The sequence below is a fragment of the Sus scrofa genome, chromosome 1 (genome assembly GCF_054392235.1).
Source record: "Sus scrofa isolate SSC_HxYL_T2T_F1_AM1 chromosome 1, Sscrofa_HxYL_maternal_Yorkshire_Landrace_v2.0, whole genome shotgun sequence".
In the NCBI taxonomy this organism is placed as follows: domain Eukaryota; kingdom Metazoa; phylum Chordata; class Mammalia; order Artiodactyla; family Suidae; genus Sus; species Sus scrofa.
Genome location: NC_139383.1, coordinates 172412841 through 172437681, shown reverse-complemented (window position 1 = coordinate 172437681; position 24841 = coordinate 172412841). Strand labels below are relative to the sequence as shown.

Genomic DNA, 24841 nt, shown 5'->3' with positions numbered 1-24841 from the left:
TTAAAAAAAACTGCCATTAGTAATGCCTACAAGTTCCAGTTTAGTTATACTTTTACTAGTATTTGGCTAATAAAGAGGAAAACATCAAATACATTGTTTTAATTATTTTGTATTTTTCATTACCAGCAAGGGTAAGCATTACTCCATTATCATTTCTTATTCTCTTTTTATGTATTGACTCTGCAGGTAGTAGGCCACCCAGGGCAGAATGCAAAGCAAACAACACATGAAAAACCATCACAAATCAGGGCCTATTTGGGAAATAAATAACGTCTTATTACCCGTGATCAATGAAGGAAAAAGTAAATTTACTAAAATATTTCTTTATTTGAATAAGGTCAATGTCATTTCTTGAATTCCAGCTAGCATCAAAAAACAATCAGGAAAAAAACACTTGACAAAATGTTATCCAATTGAAATTAACAGTGGATAGAAAACCCTTTTAAACTTTCAAAGAAATATATTAAACAGGCAACACCCAGATCTAAAAAGTTGCAAGTGATGATTTTACATTAGATCTTATAATAAAAAAAAATCCCCAATATAATCCTTGGTTCACTGTCTCCCTGCAATAAGCATGTGGACAGGAAGAGATAATCACATCTTAATATTCACGACTGTCATTTATGTTCTTTACAAAGACTGGATCACTGCAAAGCAGTGGGTCAGGCGGTCCTTTATTCAAGTAATTTTTGTTTTCCCCAAGTTATCAAAAAGTACAACTGTCTGAGATAAAATGTCACAAAAATCACAATCAAGAAAGCAAAAAGCTTTAGCAGGCAGACTTGAAGATGGGGATTTTCATGGCTTGACCACGATCTGAAGATGATTTTGTAAGTCTAAAAGCCATCTAACAAAGTACCAAGAGCTACAGGCAGCAATCTGAGTTTAGTTTTTGGTTGCTAATAAACCAAGAATTTTAGTAAAAAGAACATCAAAGTAGTAGATCATAAGTATAAAAGAATCAGTGCACACTTGCAAATGTCATTAACAATGAAAATGCTATATTATGCTCTGAGCTTACTTTAAAGCAAAAAAAGACTTTTCTTTACCTCCCCTCCCAATCTTAGTGGTTCTCAAACAGTAGTGTGTTCTGAATCACCTGAGGTGCCTGTTGAAAACTGGTATTCTGAAGCGTCCGCCCCTGAGTTTTGATTCAGGTGGTTTGGAACAGAGCCCTGAAATACAGATTCTTTTTTTTTTTTTTTTTTTTTGTCTTTTGTCTTTTTAGGGCCGCACGTGAGGCATATGGATGTTCCCAGGCTAGGGGTTGGAGCTGTACCTGCAGGCCTACACCACAGCTACAGCAACACAGGATTGGAGCCGCGTCAGTGACCTACACCATAGCTCACAGCAATGTTGGAACCATAACCCACTGAGCAAGGCCAGGGATCGAACTTGTGTCCTCATGGCTGCCAGTAAGGTTCATTTCTGCTGAGCCACGATGGGAACTCCGAAATACAGATTCTTAACAAGCACTCCTAGGACTCAGATGGTCGACAGATCACACTTAGAGAAACACCGATATCCCTCTAATATGTAACAGAATATTGTGGCCAATTTCTATATTTTATAATTTCTATAGTAATATTTCTAATATTACTACGTGGCCTCCTAGTAAAGTTTCAAGCTGAATAAAACAGTCAAACAATTAGAAAACAAATAGGTACACTGAATAACTAACCATTACATAAGTTCATCTTTTTTAAAGTGGCCTAAGCACAAAGCCTTACACTAAAATTGTAAAATCAATTTTGTTTTAATTCAAGGCACCTGTAAAATACTTGCTGGTGAGAGAAGTTAAATTCAATTATATAAAATAGTACAGAAATGAAAGAATCCTGGCAGTGATTATTTCACAGAGCCAACGTTTTTCTACAGAAATGAGCTGCTTAAAGTAAATGATTTTGAGGAAAATAAACCAAATTTCCAATAGTATGACCTGTATGAACTGCTTTACTGAATGAGTTTCTGCAAATTAAATTAGTGAGAAAGAACAAGAATTCGTGCTCATGCTCTTCTGTCCTGGCTGTCTTCATTTGCATTAGGAATGATTCCTCTTGAATTCTGCCTAGAAAGTGTATACTGCATAGATCTGGTATTCCTTTAATAAGTTCAGGCACACGTGACTATGGATTTTATAATACTGGGTATTTGCAGCCTTTTACCTCAAGAGGATTTCCAAGTCTCATAGTCTACAACTGACACACTCTTCTGAAGGTGTTAACTTTTTTTTTTTCATGGAATAAGAGTAAATTCTGTGATGAGGAAACATTCTGTGATGTCTCTGAAACATGAATTTCAAAATGTTAACACTACAAAGAAAACACTAGCAAAGAACATTCTAAGTTGAAGTGGCCAAAGTAGCGAGCATGACCATTAGAAGATTCTCGTTCATCATTCCAGGATAAACACTATTATAAAAAGCAATGCGGGACTGTTTGCATACACAGTATCAGTTAGGTATTGCTATAATGCAGAGTTCTTCAGTCTCTGTATGGATTTTAAGCAATTAGTCCAATCTGTAAATGATAGCTGAGAGCAAATTTATCAAGGTTGTGAAGAGTTAAATAGTACTATTTATAAACAGTACTATTTTTAATTCTATGGCAAATGAAATATACCACTTGAGCTAGAAGAAGGAAAATAAGAGTATTTTTTAAGTCTACCTCAGCTGTGCAAATGAAATTAAGTGTCATTTACAGATTGTTCTCTAATATCTAGGACTATGCACTGACTGCAACAACTCCTTTCAGCCAGACATTCCAAGGTTACGCTTACGAACAAGTGCTTCACAATATCCTTAGCTCTGGCATTCAAAGAAAGAAATCAGAAGTATTAACGCTATTTTTCAAATTCTGCCTTCCAAGATTCCATCACCGCTTCTACTACTGCCTCCTTGAGTTCCACAAATATGCAGAGTCACAAGCACCAGGCTGCACAGAGCAATGAAAATCAGGATGAAGTGGTGGGTTTCATGACCTTAAAATTGCCTCAGGACATGCAATCTGAGTTGAATTTACAGATATAAATGCAGAATAATTTCCATAATATTGAACTGACACTGCTGGAACACAGACATTCAAGAATATGAGCGATCATGAAATGAACATAACACCAGGCAAAATATGCATAAAAACCATTATCAGAGGAATGTTTTCACCTGAACAGTTTTTCAGCCAAAGAGCAGCTCTTAATTCTCCCCCCAAAACTCCTTAAAAGTGAAATTTATCATTGATAATCAGAGGATTAAAAAATACTTCAATAAACATTCTGAATCCTATTATCCAGATCTGAATACTCTCAGACAGAATATAGTCTTTCATTTCAAAGGGAGCTGTATTAGAGTCAGGGTCTGCAGAATGAGTGCTGCAGTAGGAAATTCTGGCCTTTAAAGAAATACTTTGGTTATAAAATAAGCCTGCTGGGTAGCTCTCAGACCTCATATTTGAGGGGGGCGGGCAGGAGGGCAAGGGTTTTATGCTAAAACTAGAAACTTCCAACACTAGAGACATGGTAACGTTCATATGTGGGGGTGCCCCCCACCTTCTATTATTCATCTTCTGATTTATCAATATTCTGTTCAGTGGCTGTATCCTACTGGCCAGAAATTCATTGAAATTTAAATAGATTTATATACTATGAACAAATTTACATATGGTTGTCTTTAAGGTTTATTCTTACAAAATTTAATAATTTAGACTACAAAGCAATTTAAATACTTAAATTCCCTCAAAAAGACATTTTGTACATACATACATGATGTACACATATGAAAATGGTGGTCAAAAGAATTTTTTGGCAGCTGCTTCTTGCTGACTCCTAAGGAAGAAGAGAAAAAAGAAAAAAGAAATTCTATATACTTTACTTTGGAAAGAAACAGAATTGCTTAAAATTAAAATAAACAATGCCTTTTGAAGTATGAAATACATGAACATAAGCATATGTCCTATTCCCATATGAACCGAAATAAGACTAGAAATAATATTTGCTTTGTATAAACCTAATTTTGTAGATATTTTACTATGGACATAGATTATTGAATATTTCAAATTAAACAAATATGGAAAAACGTTGGGTCAAATTTTAGACACTTACCTATACATGACATAACCAATGAATAACATCGTTTGTACAACTACAAATATGACGAAGTGCACCGTAGATAAACATGAGGGAAATGGTGGTAGTTCTGGGCATTTTGGCTTTTCATTTGATGGCTGTAAGGCAAAGAACTTTCTATTACGATGAGTCAAATCAGTATTTTAGAAAAGGAGATAAATGTGAAGTCTTTATGAAACTCATGTTTTATTGTATAAACTCAAGTATTTTCATTTATTCATCTCATAAATATCTCCCAGTCCCTTAATTTTCACCACCAAACTTTTCAAAAGAGTAGGTGACACAGGATGCCCTCCACCTTTCACTGTCCAGTCACTAACTCACTGCTGTGTGCCTCCTGTCTTCATCACACTGACAATGATTTCAGTGTCCTGGAAGGTCAGAGATTACCAATTCCCTGGACACACCTGGCTTATACTTGCTGTACTAGAGTAATTATTACTAGCAGCACCTTCACTCTCAAAAGTGTTCTGGTTCAGACAGTGACATAGGTTACCTATCAATGAACCACTCGACAGAATGGCCTCTTCTCAGCCCTCATCTGCTGAAAATCTCTTGGCACTGAACATCACTAAACAGTATTTTGAAAAATGTTTCTTTTCCTATTTCCACAAGGAGCCAATTAAATACCAGGGATAAAGATCTCATCAAGGTATCCAGACAGAGTGGCTTACAACATGAGCTGTTCTCAATTTGCTCACATCTTTGGGACAAAGTTCTTCACTATGTATAAACTACCCATAGTACCAGCTTGGCCATTGCAACAACAGCTAAAGTTGGGGGAAAATAATCTCAAAAAGAACTAAGGGAAGAGATGACATTGATTTGGATGGGAGGTAAAATAGTCAATAAGAAAACTCCTAAGTCATATCTATCTATCTATCTATCTATCTATCTATCTATATATATATATATGTATATTTATTTTTATTTATTTATTTTTTTGGTCTTTTTAGGGCTGTGCCGGAGGCATATGGATCAAATCAGAGCTGTAGTCGCCGGCCTACACCACAGCCACAGCAACATCAGATCCAAGCTGCATCTGCGATCTACACCACAGCTCATGGCAACATTGGATCCTTAACCCACTGAGTGAGGCCACGGACTGACCCTGCATCCTCATGGATACTAGTCAGATATAACCCACTGAGCCACAATGGGAACTCCTATAAAGGTTTTCAAAGCCAGTAAATAAGTTGAGGAAAAACCTTAAAACTTCAAAGCTCCAGGGGTCTGTCTTCTAATATTGTTTCTTATGCATGCTAAAATTTAAAAATATGGGAGTTCCCCTCGTGGCACAGTGGAAATAAATCTGACTAGGAACCATGGGGTTGAGGGTTGAATCCCTGGCCTTGTGCAGTGGGTTAAGGATTTGGCACTAGCGTGAGCTGTGGTGTAGGTCGCAGATGTGGCTGGGATTCCGAGTTGCTGTGATGTAGGCTGGCAGCTACAGCTCCGATTTGACCCCTAGCCTGGGAACCTCCATATGCCGGGGGTGTGGCCCTAAAAAGACGAAAGACAAAAAAAAAAAATTAAAAAAAAAATGCTACTTTTTAATATTTATTGCCTATCTCCAAAAATGTACATGAGACTTCCATTAAAAACAAAGATCTAATAAAATAATAAAACAAAACTTAAAAAAAAAAAAAAAAGACAGGAATGTCACTGGAAAAAAGACAAATCTTGCCTAAAGAAAGCTTTCAGTCAGCTAGTTTTAGATCTGTGCTTCCTGAATAGCCTAGACAGGGAGAAATATGAGCATGAATTACCCAGTGCTCGTGTATTTAACAAACTTTTCTTTTCCCCCGGCCACCCCACAGCATATGGAGTTCCTGGGCCAGGAATCAGATCTGAGCCGCAACTATAGGTCCTTTAACCCAATGTGCTGTGCTGGGGATCAAATCTGTGTCCTGGCGCTGCAGAGCCACAGTGGGAACTCCTAACAAATGAGTTTGTTGAGAGACATATACCTTTTGCAAAGATGTTTAAGGATAGCATTACTGATAACAACAGCCATGATTTTTAAAGAAAACTTAACAGAAAAGAATCTAGGAAAAGAAGTCTAATATTATGATGACTCCACTAGTCAGAACAGCAATTTATTTTCTAAAAAATTCTATTCAATAGGCTATGGAAGCATGATGTGGAACATACAGACATTTGGCTATATGGAATAACTCTATGTTGAATATTAAAAATGGACATTGGCATTAATTAAAAAGTTAAAATATTTTCAGTAGAACAAAGCAGAATATGTGTTCCTCCTTTCCAAAAGAAAATTGTGATAATTATAAACTAGAAGAAAAAAGAGCTTACCATGTTTCGCTGCACTAAGTGATCTATGTCCCGCTTGACTATGTGGAGGTGCTCTTTGATATCATTGAAGTGCTGGGTTGTCTCATATACGCCACCTGCAGATCCAGGATGCTGTATGCCACTGACCAGTCTGACAGTTTCACTCATGGAATTCCTGAAATAGAAGATCCCTTTATACAATGAAATCACTAGAAAGATGATTTTTCCACTTACAGATTTCAAATGGTTAGATACATTTCTAAGCCCAATGCATCAGATCATTTAAAAAATAAACAAAATCAGTATTAAAAAAAAAACAACTGCTTTCAAGACTGGAAAATAATTTATAAAAACTACAATTTAATATTATGCCTTTACTTCTTACTAAAGGTTGTCTAACCACATAGGGGATAAGACAAAATAATCTGTGTTAAAACCAATATTATAAATGGCCATTGAATAACATAATGGATGACACCTTTAATGAACTCATGTCATTCTGTTTAATGTTGGGTAGTAAAGGACAAACTCATCAAGCCTCAGCTACCCAAACCCTGCACCTTCCAATAGTTTTCAGAACTGGTCCCTGACTAGCCCCTGGAATATCCTGCCTGCTAAGAGTATCTTTGTCTACCTGGGGTTTTGGGCCAGGCCAACAATGCACTTTGTTTCTGTTCACCTGGGGCTTTAGGCTGCTGTATTATCTTGGCGTATAGGGGGATTGAAGTTTGAGCAGGTAAGGTCAGCAATGTGGGTGTTCTACACCTATGTGACTAAACCCTAATAATCCCCGATGCCAAGGCTTAGGTGAACTTTCTTGGTTGCTAACACTTTGCACATGCTGTCACACATCACGCTGAAGAGGAATAAGCACTGTCCATGTGATTCCAATGGGAGGGGACAACTGAAAGCTTGTGCTTGGTTTCTCCTTAGCCCTAATGTATGCACCTTTTTTCTTTGCTGATTTTATTCTATAACCTAATGGTTTATCCCTTGCAATAAACCACAATTGTGAGTACAGTTTTTTTTTGAGTTCTGTAAGTACTTCCAGAAGATCACAGAACCTAGGGGTGGTCTTGGGGACCTGTAAGACAAATGTAATTCTATTTCTTCTTGCAGTTCTATCAGACGGCCCCTATACTCAAAACCTAGTGCTTTAACCAGAAACCAACTAAAGAACATCTGTTTCCAATATGAAGGAAAAACTGGTTGCATGGCATATTGAGCGAGAGTGTGGTAATTCTGATGCTACACCCTGACCTCAATGTATAATCCCCATGTAAGATGTGATCCCATTATTCAGATGTAAGATAAAGAGCTGAGTACATCCTTTGAATATGAGTCTGTAAGCATGATAGTAAGAGACCACAAATATATATTTTTAAATATTGGTAGAAACATAACAGGGCTATTTGTTAAGAAAGAAAGACACATACCTGAAATTCAATTTACCTGAAAACATTATTATTACTCCCTTGGTTCCTGCCATTCCCTGAAAATATCCTTCTGTGTCTGGGATGCTTTTTCTAGTCCTGACCCTGCCCTCCAAGGGAAAGGATCTATAATAGAAGGGCCAATTTAAAGGACTGCTTCTCCTCTACATTTATTTTCCTTTCCCTGAGCCTTCCTTATCAAATGCAACCACTCCCTAAACGTCACACACTTTTCTCCTCTGTGTCTGTATACAGTCAGCCCCTGGTATCTGTGGTTTCCACATCCATGGATTCAACCAACCACAGACAGAAAATATTCAGAAAAAAAAAAAAAAAAAACTCCAGAAAGTTTCAAGAAAGCAAAACTTGCATTTGCCACATGCAGAGAACTATTTACATGGCATTTACATTGTACTTAGAGCTTTTCACATACCAGTAAGTTGTATGAAGCATTAGAAGCAATCTAGAGATGGTTTCAAGTAGAGAGGAGGTTATATGCAAATACTGTGCCATTTTATAGAAAGCCTTAAGTATTGGATTTTGGTATTTGCAGGGGACCTGGAACCAATACCACGGATATGGGAGGACTACATACACAGGTTTTCTCCCTCATGTTGTATAAGCTACCCGAGGACACGGATGTCTCTGATTTTGTGACAGTGTCTTCAACAGTTAAAATTCAATTTGGATGAATGAATGAAGTTACCTCACTTAATTCCATGGAGTAAAATTTAGTTTAAAAAGTAAAAGCTTTGCTAGAAGAAAACAACGACAATAAAAAACTTAAATATTACTTAGAAATTACAGAGTAGGTCAGGCTGAATGTTAACTATAATAAAAATCTTAAAAAATTCTATTTAAGTTATATGAGCAACGGAGAGTTATAAACTTGCTACAAAATATTTCATGTGCTTTCGGTATAAATGACATGTGTTGATTAAAATTTTCTTTCTTTTTTTTTTTTTTTTTTGGCCCACACCTATGGCATATGGAAATTCCCAGGTCAGGGATCAAATCTGAGCCATAGCTATAACCTATGTTGCTGCTGCGGCGACACCAGATACTTAACCTACTGCACCACTGTGGGAACTCCCTGATGAAAACTTCTTTTAAGGGACATCTGCTCAAGAAAATTCATGTGAGTCTAAGCTTCCCCATTTAAACCCAAATTAAAGATTCTATTTTGCTATCTCTACAATACTTACCAAGAATAAAGCACCCCAGAATATATAACCTTCTCATATATCCGCATTTTAAGATATTGCTTCCTAGAGCATGAACTTGTTTAGACGTACACAAATGTCTTCTTAATAAAGATTGAGTCATTTAAATATTCCTATTTATTCATTCATTTGTTTACCTATTGATTCTGTTAATATTCATCTGCTACATGTTATAAGCCAGGCAATTTTTAGGGATATAAACTGTACAAGAAAAATATAATTCCTGCCATGCTGAGACTAACTAGTCTAGCAGGAGAGCAATGTGATAGAGTTTTATGAAGAAAGATGCATTTAACTGAGCTGGGCACCCGGAGCTGAGTGTAACAGGATAAGGAGAGTTCTCTAAGAACGGGATTGTGATGGAAGGAGGACATATTTAGCTTAGGGAATAGGTCAAGTGAAAAGAAGGCTGGATAGAGACCTAGAAAAAACTAATCTTTTAAGGAATAATGGAAGGAAGACCACCAAACAAAGAAAACCTAAGAAGCAGCAGAGGCCAAAGAATATCAAGAATGAAGCCTTTAAAGAAACACGTTTCAGGACAGAGGAACCAAAATGGTCCAAATAACTCATTAACACTCTTGAAAATTGTCATAGTCATGAAAGAGAAGGAAAGATGAACTATAGCAGACTGCAGGAGTCAAAAGAGAAATAACTAAATGCAACATGCAATCCTGGATAGGATCTTGAAGAGAAAAAGGCATTGACAGAAAACTGGTGAAACTGAGAAAGTTCATTAGTTTAGTTAACAGTACTATACCAATGTTAAGTTCTTGGCTCTGACAACTGTACTGTGGTTTTGTAAGATGTTAACTTGGGAAGATAAGTGAGGGATACATGGAATATATGTCTTTTTTTAATATCTGAAGTCAAAAATTAGATCAAAATAAAGATTTAAAAAAAATTTGTATCAATCTGTTTCTAAAAATAATTTATTAATCACAAGTTTAAAAAACTTGAAGATTTAAAAAAATGCCAAAAAGTATAACTGAAAGAAATACAAATTTGCAGTTACAAGTTGGATTGCCTTTAATCTCTAGATGTTAAATGTTATCACCTTCTATTTAACCTGTTTAATTTTCCAGTCCTAAAGAACTCACCTTAACATTTAATATGTCAAGGGTTGTACTGGTTGGGGCAGTGCTTTGAGTATTAGCTTATGACATGTGAAATGCTGGCTGTTTCTCTGCTTCAGGCACTGAATGCTGTTAATTACCTGGTATCCTTTTTAAAGACCTGTCATACAATGTCCTAAGGACACAGTATCTCCTCACAGCAGCACCTCTTTGCCCAGTCTTAGAGTATAATATGGAATGAAAACAGGTAGTCACACATAGCATATTCCTCTCAAAATGGTTTCAATCCATCAAAAAGAAGTTCTTACATCAGGTATGCATGCATTACAGTCCTATAACGCTAATGCATGCTTATTTCCCTAGTTATTTTTCATAGAATTGTCATGTATTACCCATATTCTTCTTATATTTTTGAAATGCACATATACTACTGGCTGTCAAGTAACTGTGACAAACCTTTTATTTTTTTAAAGATGTTAAAGCATTTTTTTTTCTTTTCTAGCTTGGAATAATTGAAAAACTTAGACATGGCTGCAGTTTCTTTTTTTTTTTTCTTTTTGCCTTTTCTAGGGCCGCTTCTGCAGCATATGGAGGTTCCCAGGCTAGGGGTCGAATCGGAGCCATAGCCACTGGCCTCTGCCAGAGCCACAGCAACATGGGATCTGAGCAGTGTCTGCAACCTACACCACAGCTCACGGCAACACCGGATCGTTAACCCACTGAGCAAGGCCAGGGATCGAACCCTCATGGTTCCTAATTGGATTCATTAACCACTGCGCCACGATGGGAACTCCTCAACCTCATGGTTCCTAATTGGATTCATTAACCACTGCGCCACGATGGGAACCCCTGAAGTTTCTAAATATCAAAAGTCCTTGTACTTTACGTTCTTCTATTTATAAAATAACCTAGAACATGATTCTTATGCAAGAGTCTTACATCAATAATGTGCTTGCATATCTACAGAAGTCATGGGTTTACGATAAAGACACCACTTAATACTCAGACATTACATTTGTTTACTTACTTCATTTCATTTACTTGTCTCAGAATCTCATGCTGAGTGTTCACAACAGTATCCAGTTCCTGTTGAGTGATCTGGAGGAAACACAAAAGATGACCAGCCAGCTCAGTAATCCCCATTTTACAGAACATACAGCATAGGAGCTTCTTTGTTTCACCTCTCCTCAAAGCTAACTAAGGCACATGTGCATATTTTGAAAGCTCACCTGTCCATGCTGCCCTGGGATTCCTGCTCCTCTTTTAGAAATCTCCTCTGTCAAGGAAGAGACATATCTTCTCTGTTCATCAAGAATCATATCTAACTGTCGGTTCAGCTGCTTGATTTCAAGATGGATACGATTCTGCCCTTCAAAGATTTGTCTCAGCTCACGATCTCCTATACTCTCGAATATTTCATCAGCTAAAATGGAAATTACAAATCAAAAATATTATAATCACATACACATATGTAGTTTTCAAATTACTGTAAGTGACCAAAGTACCAACACATGTTAAATGACATCAACACAGTGTTACAGTCTTCCCAATGGTAAACACGCAGGTAATTAATTCAATTGTGCTTAAATTACTAATTGTTTTTGCCATCTCTGGTGGTTGGACACATATTATAAATTAAGTCCAACTTTTTTTCACCTAAACATTACTTTCTCCTTTAAACATATTATGTGATTCTATTTACAAGGAGAGGCAGAACTAATCTAAATTAATAGAAATCAGGATAGTGTCGCCTCTGTGGAGTGTAACTTGAAAAACGTATAAGAGAACTTTCTGGGGTAATGAAAACATTCTATACACTGATCTGGGTGATGGTTAAAGGGGTATATACATTTGTCAAAACTTGAATTAGTCTCTTAAAATTTGTATATTTTATTTATGAAAAGATTTAGAAATGGAGTTGAGAACAGTTGATTTTCCTTTTGTTCCTGACTATGCTGAACATATCATTTCATTCACTTACTACAATAAGCTTCAGGATATACTCAGGAATCATATGTGATGTTTAAAAAAAATCCAAGAAAAAAATGAAATTTATCATTCATTTTTATCAATAAATTTGAATCGTGTCGTTAATAGTTAGAGCATCACAAACTTAGTTCAAAAGCTATCTCCAAGCTTTATTAAATATGATCTTGATCACCTGTGCTGATGAGGAACTCAGATCATAAAAGTTAGCAGATTATACACTTACTCTATTTGGCTTTATCTTGTTTTATTTTTGCCTTGTGGCCCATGTAAGTTTTTAATTACACTGGCTTAGACTAATATTTTAAAATTTTCAACCTTTAATGTCAGAATTCTGTTGAGTAGTTAAGAGGAAGAGAGTCAGGTAATGACTTCACATTACCCTGGAAATAGTTTTGATAGTTTTAAAGTATTAGCTCTATAGTACCAAGATAATTATGAGCCACTAAAAGGAAAGAAATAAACCTTGGAAATTTTCATTCCACAAATATTTACTGAGTCTCAACTGCTACATCAGCACTGCTGTTGTTTTTTAGGTTTATGGGACCCAGCAATCAACACAACAGAGAGACCCCTGCACTCAACGGAGCTTACACTCCAACAGTTCACTGTTTGTCCGTGTCACCCAGGTAGTCCTAAGTGCACACATCACAAGCCACACTTTACCTGGTAAAAACATCAATCTCCAAGCCCTTTAAATACTGGAGATTTGCTCAAAAATTCTTTACAGAAATTACTCAGAATGTGCCAGATAGGAGTAGGATAAGATGAATAAAGTGCTAGGTGACACACACATGCCACAACTACTGCTGCCGTGGAGGACAGCTTTGCTCCAACTCACCAGGATGCCCTTGAAGGTCAGGGTGGTCCTTCTGGAATTCCTCCTTTTTTTTATCCAATTCTTGTTGAAAGTGTTCAAATTCCTCCTGGTACTTTTCTTTTTCTTTTTCAGAAATTTCTTTATCTGGTGTAGGCTTTTTTTAGAGTTTAAGAATAGATCATTGAAAAAAATTAAAAGGAAAACAGTAAGCCTCAATATTCTTTTTCTCATTTTAACTACTTCACCACTAGGTGAAAGGTTAATTTGTTCTTTCTACTAATATTACAACAAAAAATAACAGCCACTACCATTTACTGAGTGCTCACTAGAAGAGCACTGTCTTTAATGCTTTACAACATCAACATGGCCAGTACAAGCATCTCAGTTTTACCAGTGAAGAAATACAGCATTATAGAGGTTAAGTAACTGTATCAGGGCACACGGCGATAACTGGCAGAAACAAGACCCAAACCTAAGTCAGTCCTCTCAAGTTTTTAGCTACAAGGCATTACCACTAAACTGTAAATAAATTTTTGGAAAAAAAAAAATGAGTATACTTACTGGCTCTTTCCCAGGCTCAGTCAATTGGAAAGTCAGAAAAGAAAGGACATCATGGTCATCTACAAATTAAAAACAAAACAAAATAAAACAATCTGGAGTTCCTGTCATGGAGCACCAGAAACAAATCCCCGACTAGGAACCATGAGGTTGTGAGTTTGAACCCTGGCCTCGCTCAGTGGGTTAAGGATCTGGCATTGCCATGAGCTGTGGTATAGGTTGTAGACGTGGCTCAGATCTGGTGTTGCTGTGGCTGTGGCCTAGGTTGGCAGCTGTAGCTCCTATTCGACCCCTAGCCTGGGAACCTCCATATGCTGTAGGTGTGGCCCTAAAAAAAAAGCAAAAAAAAATCTGAAAAAGTGCCATAATAGACTTTATGATTGTGAATATACTTTACAGACATATGTTGCTTTAAAATAATAATCAATAAGGGAAATAACTAAAATTAGCTCTACTTTGGTAAATGCACAAAAGACAAAAGTTCATCTGAAAGACTTATATTGAAACTAAGCTGGAATTCATTTTTCTTAAATACAAAACCAGAATATTTAGCAGTGTTTAACATATTATGGATGTTTAATACATGTCTGATAAGGGAAGGAACAAATAAACGAAGGGTCCAAACAAGCCCCAAGTACTAATCCAGGCACTAAGATTCTCCTTTTTTTTTTCCTACAAATCTCCTTCAGGGACTGTGTCTCAGTGAGATAAGATCCTGTCCTTCATGTACTTTCTGCTCCTAGCTGTCTCTGAAGCTTTCTTATGGCACTTACCACTCCCAGCCCTACTTTCCATTTTAAATACGACACTGCTCTGTCCTAGCTTACAGGGAGAGTCCTGATTTATCTGTTATCTCCTTTTACTCTCAAAGCATCTGATTTAGATATTATGGTTACTCTTCTATACATCATTTATATTTTTTCCCTTACACAGTAGGTATTAACAATTTTATTTCACCTAAAATTGTATTAAAAAGTCAAATTAATTTCAAGCTGTTTAAGCTAGAAATAGCTAACTGATCAAACCACACACCTTGGAACTAAAATATTCAGCCTGGTTCATGTCATATCCACAAAGCAAGATAAGTGAATTTCAACTGTGAATATCCCTTTGCTTTCTGTCACTTGTATAGAGATCTATATATGTAGCCAGATTAAAAAAAGAAAATTATAATACCACAATGTAGGCTAGGTAATGTTAGGAAAAGTCATGCAGTGTTAAGAGAGCACTGGACCCAGGAGCCAGAAATCCAAATCAAGTCCTGCGTGGATCTGATGTACTAGCCTGATGCTCTTTACAAAGTCTTTTAATCCAAGATTTGGCAAACTCATGTAACAACAGGATGAATACGATCTATCTTCTCTCCCTCCCACCGTGTGTCATTTTAAGGAAAAACGCAAACGTTTGAAAATAATAAAGATATTCTACAATATGACCACAAGATGGTATTAACATCCAATGGTAAGTTCATTTATCACCACACATGGAAAAAAATGGAAAGTACATTTTCTTTGAACTTTAGTTCCTAATATTTCCTCAGGCTACCAAATTCATTCATTCATTTTTCCTTTCTACGGCCGCACCTGTGGCATATGGAAGTTCCCGGGCTAGGGGTCAAATTGGAGCTGCAGCTGCTGGCCTACAACACAGCCACAGCAACCCAGGATCCAAGGCGCATCTGCAACCTACACCGCAGCTTGCAGCAATGCCGAATCCTTAACCCACTGAGCGAGGCCAGGGATCAAACCTACATTCTCACAAAGACTATTTGGGTTCTTAACCTGCTGAGCCACAATGGGAACTCCCCAAATTCATTTAAATGCTCTGTGACAACTCTCAGGATCCTAAAACACTTGGCAATTAACCTTTTAAATATATCTCCTTCACTATAAAATAGTGTACCCAAACTGATACTCTTAATTTACATAACTACGTAGCCCTAGCCAACTATATGCCTGCAGAAAGCAAACAGAGAATCAGCAGTTCCAAGAGACCAAAAGACTGGCACCACAGACTATGGGACAGTTATAACTAGTCTTAAAAGTTAAAAATAAACCAGGCTACACATTTCCAAAATACAGTATTCTCAATCAAATTCAATTCACAATCTTTTAATATTAAAAGATAACAATATTTTACCTGCAAGACCTCCAGTTGCAGCAGATATTCCAAAATGCCCCTGTGCAGGAATAATCATATTTTCTACCTTGGCGCAAAATTCATAATCATTTTTATCTGGTGTGAAGCCATTATGGATCATTACCTAGAAAGACATAATCAGTGCATGACTCTTTGACCTTTATATTTGGTCTAAAAACTGTCAAAAAGCTATCAGAGTCAATCATTATGTTGGACATCTTAAACTGATACAGTATTATATGTCAATTACATCTCAATAAAATTGGAAGACATAAATTAAAAAAAAATTAAAAGCCATTAGCTTTCTCTCATTGTCATAAAGGGTAATCCCTCATCCATTAAATAAACTCACTTATTTGGTATCATTATATGTTAAGATATTTCACTTAAGAAAATGTATTTTGCCCTACTATGTGTCAAGGCTTAAAAAGAAAAATCTAGTAACTTCCCATGAAAATCCTTCTAAAACAGAATGTGGTTCACCTTCTCTGGAGAAGACTTTGGGAACCACAGTCTTTCTTTGAATGGTTCACAAAGAAGAGGGATTAGGCATGTTCTGAAACCGCAGTGGCAAACTACAATGAATAGGTTGAACTGGCAATTATTACTATAGCTAGTACAGAATTCCCTACATTGCCTTAGCAAGTAATGAGCGCCTCTTCATTAAGTTAGGGGAGTAACTGGTCTGTCCTCAGTTAGCAGAAGGACAGCAAAAGTGCAAGTCATGTTAACAAAAAAGGCAGAAAATGAATAGAATACTACTCAGCCAGGAGTTCCTGTCATGGCAGAGGAAAAGAATCCGACTAGGAACCATGAGGTTGAGGGTTTGATCCCTGGCCTCACTTAATAATGGGTTAAGGATCTGGTGTTGTGGTGAGCTGTGGTGTAGGTTGCAGATGCGACTCAGATCTGATGTTGCTGTGGCTGTGGCCTAGGCCGGCAGCTGTAGCTCCTATTGGACCCATAGCCTGGGAACCTCCATATGCCACGGGTGAGGCCTTAAAAAGCAAAAAATAAAAAATAAAATAATACTCAGCCATAAAAAATAACGAAATCTTGCCATTTGAGACAATGCAGATGGACCTAGATGGTATTAGGCTCAGCAAAGTAAATCAGACAGAGAAAAACGATGTATGATTTCACTTACATGTAGACTCTAAAGACCAAAACAAGCAAACAACAAAACAGAAATAGAGTCACAGATTCAGAGAACAAACAGGTGGTTGCCAGAGGTGAGAAGATGGGGAGGAGGAGAGAAATACGTGAAAGAGATTAAGGGGTACAACCTTCCAGTGGCAAAATAAATGAGTAACAGGTATGAAATGTACAGTGTGGGGAATACAGTCGATAATTATGTAGTATCTTTGTGTGGTGATAAATAACCAGACTTAGCATGGTGATCATTTTGAAATGTACAGAAATACTGAATCATTGCATTGTATATCAGGAAATAACATTGTGCTGTAGGTCAATTTTACTTGAAAAAACAAATAAAAAACGAACTCATAGAAAAAGAGATCAGATTTGTGGATACCAGAGGTGGGTAGGTGGGGGTCAGAGGTAGAGAGTGGGAATTGGATGAAGATAGTCACAAGGTAAAGACTTCCAGTTACAAGATAAATAAGTACTAGGGATGTAATGTACAACATGATAAGTACAATTAACACTGCTGTGTGTTATATATGAAAGTGGTCAATTTTAAGAGTAAATCCTAAGAGTTCTATTACAAGGAAAAATTTTTTTTCTATTTCTTTAATCTTGTATCTATGTGAGATGATGGATGTTCATTAAACTTAATGGATAATCATTTCATGATGTATATTAGCCAAAGCATTATCCTGTACCTTTAAAACTTTAACAGTGCTGTATGTTAGTTATATTACAACAAAACTGAAAGAAAAAAAGGAGAAATTGCATGTAAAGTCCCAAGCACATGGTGCACCCATCAAGAGTCAAGGAGTCTAAATCATCCTATTTTTTGCCCTTTTCACAAATACCCTTATAAAAACACTGCTGCCTAGTCATCTTTCTAATGACTGATCAAACCTGATCATTTCACTTTCCTGCTTAAAACTCTTTAAAACAGTTCCTTATAGGATAAACTACATGAGGCTGTGAGACCTGTTACTGCCAACCTTTCAACCTCACTTGCCAAATCTCCTCTATCCATCAGCAATACCAACTACATGCCTTTCCCAAATCTTTCAATGGTCCTGACACACCCCGTCTAGGAGACTCCAACTTCCCCTTCAAGGCGCAGCTCAACTCTGAAAAACTGTTCCTGACCGTACCCACTCCAGCCTGGAAGAGTTACAGGACTCCAGCCTCTTGATTCCTCAATGGTATCTGTGTTGTAGCATCATCACACAGCACACTAATGTTACACAAGCATAATGTTACCTAAGTCCCTCTTCCATTGAAAGACAAATGCTTTGGAGAAAATGACCTTTGTCTTACTCATATTTGTGTGGTACACAGTAGGATGCCTACACATTCACTGACCAACTGCAAACCTTCTGGCAAGGTGTGATAATGCATGACCACTTAAATGGAGCTTTGAAGTCACTTCTGTTCTCTCGTAGTAACACTGATGAGTATGTGAACAATATCCAGATTTAAAATGCATTTAATTTCTATCAAAGATTCAGAATGAGAGTCACACTAGAATACTGTTTATTTGATTATCTCTAAATGCATGTTACTTACTGTCAATGTTTTCTGGTAATATATAATCTTTGCCCGGATAGGATAGGGTTTATTACGAAAGTCCCTCTGGCAACTTGCTAAAGCTTGATTAGCACCATCACTATAGTATAAGGGAAAGGAAGACAAACAAGAAACTTAGGAAGCCTTCTCAATATTTAAAAACTTACTATTTAAAATGATTAATGTCCAGAAAGATTAAAACAGTATCAAGTATTGTTATTGACAAGGCCTATAATATTTGAAGTTATTCCTGCAGAAAACAAAAGTTAACACATGAGTTTTTCCTGTGATGTGGGTCAGGACTCCAGATAACATAAGGAGCCAATGCTACCACGGCTGCTGGCACAGGGAAGGGATACTATTCTTCCACATGAGACTAGGGAGGAGTCAGAGTCACATATACTGCAGATTCCTAGATCCCACCCTCAACTGAAGCAGAATCAGGAGAGGGAGGCCCTAGTACCTCTGAGTTAGTTTAAACAGTTCAACAGGTGGTCATGATGAACTACCTGAGTTAAAAATCACTAAAGGAGGAAAGTAATTTTTCTTATAGTTCACTGGGTAAAAGGTAATTCCCCCCATAACACACATGTGAGAACTTAAAATGTACATACTAATTCATACACATTATAAATATACTAAAGACTGGAAGCTTTGGAGCCCAATAAGAATGCATTTTTAAATTATTATTATTATTATTATTTGCTTTTTAGGGCCACACCTGCAGCATATGGAAGTTCCCAGGCTAGGGGCTGAATTGGAGCTGCAGCTGCTCGCCTACACCACAGCCACAGCAACTTTGGATCTGAGCCACGTCTGCAACCTACACCACAGATCACAGCAACACTGGATCCTTAACCCACTGAGTGAGGCCAGGGATCGAACCTACATCCTCATGGACACTAGTTGGGTTTGTAACCCACTGAGTGAGCCACAATGGGAATTCCCTGAGATTTTATTTTAAATACAGCAACACTAAGGCTGAAGGAAGTAGCATAAATTGCTTACTCACTAGGTTGGTTAAGGCTCTGAACTTTACTTTTTAAAGATCTTTTCTAATAAAGATGAAAAAAAAATGACTATTGGCATCACTGAGAACCAGGAATGTTTCATAAGCCTTTAAAGATACTATATAATTTTAAGTAAACTGTAACACACTTCCATGTTTGAAATCTAGGTGGTCCACAGGAAGCAATTTAAAACAAAACCAAATTAAAATAAGACCTTTCTACTAAATTACAAAAAACATTTCAAGAAAAAGGATAATCTTATTTCATCTGGAAAATGTTCGGATTTGAAACATTTTATAAGGTTTCCAAAAAGATGTGAAATTAGGAATAATGTAAAAATACACACTTACTTTTGATGGTCATATTGGATTTGTCCATTGTTGCCTATGATTACTATTGCAGGATTATTTTTCTAAAAATAAAGAGAATGTATTTGTTTTAAACTCTTTAGATCAAAGAATTCCGGGTGTGCTTTAAGTTCTCTTATACCTCTAAAATTCTAGGACACTGAGCTTGTGACTAGTGGACTTAGGGGAGCTGAGTAACAGAAAGACAAACCTGGCCTCAGCATTTAAGGAATTTAATATAAAAGTTCTCCTTTAAATTGTTACTAATGACCTCTAATAATCAGTAAACTACCGGTTGAAACAATGAATAGTCTTAGGAGGGCTGCAAAAGCACAGGTTAATATTTCCAATTCGTAAGTACATTTTGTTCTTGTTTTAGGGAAGTTGGCTGATCAAAAGAGTAATTAACATATGAAAAGATATCAAAATGTAAGCTAGTAGTAGTAATGGACATGTTTTCATGAAAACAAAGAGTAATAATCTTCTACACACTACTGGTCTCACTGCCTACATCTAAATGATTCGTGTTGATCCATCAAAATTATTAAACGTAAAGAGGCTGCTGGGGAGGTGGTATTGAAAAGTTCTCAGATAGAAGGTTCTACTGTGACCTCAAGTTGGTATATGACAACTCATGAACTCCTAGCTTTAAATTTATAAATTACCAGCTAGATAAAGACTAATCATCATAAGCTATAGTGCTCACAGCCTAACTTCGTTAGCCAATATATTAAAGTGGGTAACAGTCATGCAAACAAATATACCTTTCCATCATTGTCAAAAGAATCAAAAAATATTCCAACTCCATTCCACATATCAGCTGATCCAAATACAGGGCCCTCCAGGCCTTGATTTTCCGTATACCAAATTGCCTGTAAGTATATAACAGGGAACATTTAGAGGCTAGTAGCATATGCATTTATACACATTTTCCAAATTAAAGAAATTGCCATACCAGGCCATCAGCTCCAATTCGACCTCTTCCAGTTACTCGAAATGTCACTTCAACTTCCCAGTTCTCAAAGGCCGCTTTTGCCTTTGTCCATACTGATCCTCTTTGGCTTTTCAATGATGGTGCTATTCGAATCTGATCTGAACTTGGAATAGCATCTAAAATAGAAATCAGAGAAGTAAAGCTTTATGTTATAATTAGGCAAAGCTCAATGAATCATCATCAAACTGTTAAATATACCTATAGAAATCTGATTTTAACTCAGTTACCTGTACAGTAACTTTATTAGGGAAAAAGTTCCATGTTGACAGTCTCAACTTTTAAATTTTAGGGGCTTCTAATACCCCCCTTAGCTTTTGAAGATGAAATAGCTCTGCCAAAAAAATTAAAGCTGCCACCAAACACTAGAAATTCAAGGGGCAGGAGCAAGGAGATTACAGCTTAAAAGACAAATCAACTTTTTGATTCTCATAATGTTCTTTTTCAAATACCTCTAAGATTTGCATATTTTCTTTTTAAAAACTGTCATGTATTTTTACTAGTTTACAAATGTTAGAAAGCTTGAACAGTGTGAAAAGAACATACCACTAGGAATCAAGAGACTTATTCCTAGTCTCAGTTCAGCTGTGTGACTTTGAGCAAATAACTCTCTTACTCTCTTGGGCTCACCATATGTTCACCTGTAAAATGAAGGGGCTGGGCTCAATCACTTCCATACACACCCCAAAAGTTATATGCAAAATTCTGAGCATATATAACATTCTTTTGAGAGGATCAACTGATTTTCAAGTCAATAAACAGCAGATTCTTAGAAAGAACACTGATCCCCAAAATGATGGTCTGCATCTCTAACCACTTACTAGCCGTTTGATTGCAGGCAAGTAACTCCATTTCTCTAACATAGTGCTTATATAAATGCATATAATTATTTCAATAAATGTTAGCTATTCCTATTATTGGACTAAATAATTATTAAAGCACATATGAAGTCTAAACTTGAACAATTCTAGCACACTTTCTCAGATATTAATTAACCAGTTCTGACATTCTGACATCCATACTGGGAAATAACTGTATTGTTTCTTTACAGGTAGGAAAAACTGACAAAAAGTCAAGTTGAGATACTTTAGTAAGTTCAGCCCCTATTTGTCACCATCACTTTCAAACACTTAAATGTTTGGGGCAGGAGTTCCCACCGTGGCTCAGCGGAAATGAATCTGACTAGCATCCATGAGGATGCAGGTTCGATCCCCAGCTCCACTCAGTGGGTTAAGGATCTGATGTTGCCTTGAACTGTGGTGTATGTCACAGATGCAGCTCAGATCCCGCATTGCTGTGGCTGTGGTGTAGGCCAGCAGCTACAGCTCCGATTTGACCCCTAGCCTGGGAACCTCCATATGCCAATGGTGTGGTCCTAAAAAAGCAAAAAACAAATGAACAAAAAAGAGACAGACAGACAGACAGAAAGAAAAAGAAATGTTTGGGACAGATAGCATGGAAAGATACAGAATCAAAAGACCTAGATTTGAGTTCTATTCTACTGACACTAGCTATGTAGCCTTTTTCAAGAAACTTAACCTTTCTGAACACTGTTTTTTCATCTATAAAACAGATAACACCTGCATTGTCTACTAAGGATCAAATCAGAGCAAGAAAGTGAAAGAGCTTTGAGAGCTATAAAGGCTTACAAATTGCTGTTATCATTTTTTGCCCTTATGGACCCAAGGATGTGCACTGACAGTACAAAAGGACGTTAGAATTAAGAAAAAGAACACCATAATTTGGTGATGATGTAAGGGGACATGTTTAAACTAAATCTTACATTTCTCTATTTTAAAAAATTATTTTAAGTAATTGCTCTCAGGGCAGAATGAAAAGGGAAAGGTTGATCAGTGGAGTTAAAAAAAACTGTGAGACTGTAAAAATTACAGTGATAATGAAATTAAGAGATATTGACAGCAGTGGTTCTCAGAGTCAAGAGATGGAAAAGTCATGGCTAAATTCTAACCTTTTTTTTTTTTTTTTTTTTTAATCTTTTTCTAGGGCCGCACCTGCGGCACATGGAGATTCACAGGCTAAGAGTCTAATCAGAGCTGTAGCCGTCGGCCTACCCCAGGGCCACAGCAATGCGGGATCCAAGCTGAGTCTACAACCTACACTACAGCCCACGGCAACACCAGATCCTTAACCCACTGAAGGAGGCCAGAGATTGAACCCGAAACCTCATGGTTCCTAGTCAGATTTGATAACCACTGAGCCACGACAGGAACTCCTAAATTCTAATCTTTTTCAAATTCAATCTAGCCATACAACTTTCATTCACTCAGGTACATTATCTGACATTTCTGCAGCAGAACATCTTAGTTATAGGTTCTAAAAGAAAGTCAATGTAATTAATTTAAGTAGTTGACTGACATTCCTAATTGGCTGATGTATGTAGTATGAGCATAAGAAAAAGAGAAAAGAGCAAGCTGGCAATGGAGAAAAGCAGAAGTGAAAAAACACGAACAAATTTATCACCACCACAGAAAAATTCATCGTCATTCCAAGAAGAAAAACAGAAATCCCCCAAACCTTTGTTGGGTACACCTGCATCATATTTGTGTATTAAGAACAATGCTACCTTGCTAAAAAAACACTCAACTATATAACCTTGATGAGTGGGCATAAAATAAATGTCTGCTGAGTAACAAAGTAACTGCATTTTATTTCAAATACTTAATTCCATGCCTTTTAATGTAATTAATACATTAATTTCAGTGAAATAGCTCTTCCTAAAAGTGTACTTCCTATTCAGCAATTACTTTCTAGAAATGAAACATTTTGTTTCCAGCACTGGATGATCTCAGATGATGTATACAAACCTTATATAAATGATTGCTTTATAACACATAAAGATGGAATTCAAATTGCCACCGATTTGAAGACTTGCCACTTGTTTCAAAGGTTGTATCTGATGGTCACTGAACAGTTTATGGCGTGCCAAGTGCTACCGCTGATTCCTTAGTCAGCAGTGACACATCAGCACTAAAGTACAGATATGTTTTCTTTCACATATGTAAATATCTAGCAAGGCACTTAGCCATCAACAGCGTCTAACAGTGCCAAACACAGAGTGAATAAAACATGGAGTACAGGAGAAATTGAAATAATTTCTCCCCCCAAACTAAAAACAAAACAAAAAATAGCTTTACATATGTTATTCTTAGCCTCGTTCTCAATCAATATTAAAAAAACCCACAAAACAACACTCTTCTACTAAATAAAGCAAGGAGTGTCACTATTAAGTTACATACTGTGTTAATACAAGATAAAAGATCGAAGACCATATCAAGTCACTGAGAAAGGCAAATTTAAGGTACAGTTCCAACAGGGTTAGAAGAATGTCTTCTGAACTAAAGACTACTCTAAAGCCAACACATGCCAACTCTGGAGCCGTCAGGGGGCATCAGGTACAAACTGGAGCATTACCTACCGCTAACCCCGAAGGGAAAAAAGCAGAGGAGGGCCGAGGGGAAGCAGGAAAGAAGGTGGAGGGCTGCTAGACCAGGTCTCAGGTTGGAATGGATAGGAGTGGGGGCGAGGGAAACGTTTTCCCTTGAGACGTGGCGTTAGGGTGAAACGTGATGCCTAGAAGCGGGCTTAGGTGAGCCTTTGGAAGTGTAGGAAGTAACGAAAAACCTCTAGATCAAACGGAAAGCACAGACATCAAAGAAGGGAGGACAGGAGGAAGGTGGGTGGAGAGAATGTGAGGAAGACTTGGGGGGAGATGGAGGGAACTTTGCGGACCAGAGTCGGCCTGCAGGAGGGGCTGCTGAGAAGGGTCCCCTCCACCGCGCGTACGATGTGCAGCGGAGAGAAGGTGAAGAAGAAGAGGCTCAAGGCAGGGAAGGGACCAGATCCCCCCGCCCTCTGCCCCGGCTTACTCCCCGCGTAGGCCCAGAAGGGCACGGTCCCGTCGCTCTGCACCAGGTGCGGTCCCTTGAAGCTGTATTTGTACTCGAAACGGCGATGTGGCTGCGCTGCTGAGGAGCCCGTGGAGCCAGCAGCCGCGGGGTCGCCTCCCACGCCGTCGCCCCCAACGAACCGAAAGAGCGACAGCAGCAAGGCGCAGAACAGCGGCCGAGCTCCAGTCTGGAGACCCCTTTGCCTGGATCTCGCCATCTTGGATTCT

General features: G+C 37.4%; 1 protein-coding gene across 2 annotated transcripts; it reads right to left on the bottom strand.

Moving 5' to 3' along the window:
• Nucleotides 1-307: 307 nt before the first annotated feature.
• LMAN1 (lectin, mannose binding 1) lies at nt 308-24841 on the bottom strand. 2 transcript variants are annotated; one of them, XM_021099870.2, is made up of 14 exons: nt 24594-24841; nt 20671-20825; nt 20480-20587; nt 19719-19780; nt 18359-18458; nt 15653-15776; nt 13517-13575; nt 12977-13109; nt 11379-11572; nt 11177-11247; nt 6439-6592; nt 4099-4220; nt 3760-3822; nt 308-2936 (listed from the first exon to the last, which is right to left on the bottom strand). In XM_021099870.2, exons 1-13 carry the CDS (start codon nt 24829-24831, stop codon nt 3786-3788), a joined length of 1557 nt encoding a protein of 518 aa, XP_020955529.1. In that variant the 5' UTR covers nt 24832-24841; the 3' UTR covers nt 308-2936; nt 3760-3785. The 2 variants fall into 2 exon arrangements, with proteins under 2 accessions (XP_020955529.1, XP_084833901.1); XM_084977775.1 differs by having other exon boundaries at nt 308-3822.

Bases quoted from the DNA above. Each gene is read 5' to 3' on its own strand.
- LMAN1 (XM_084977775.1), bottom strand. From the start codon at position 24,831: ATGGCGAGATCCAGGCAAAGGGGTCTCCAGACTGGAGCTCGGCCGCTG. The intron at 20,588-20,670 runs GTATGGCAATTT...ATATACTTACAG, and splicing joins GAATTGGAGCTGATGGCCTG to GCAATTTGGTATACGGAAAA. The intron at 13,576-15,652 runs GTAAAATATTGT...TTTAATTTGTAG, and splicing joins TGCAACTGGAGGTCTTGCAG to ATGACCATGATGTCCTTTCT.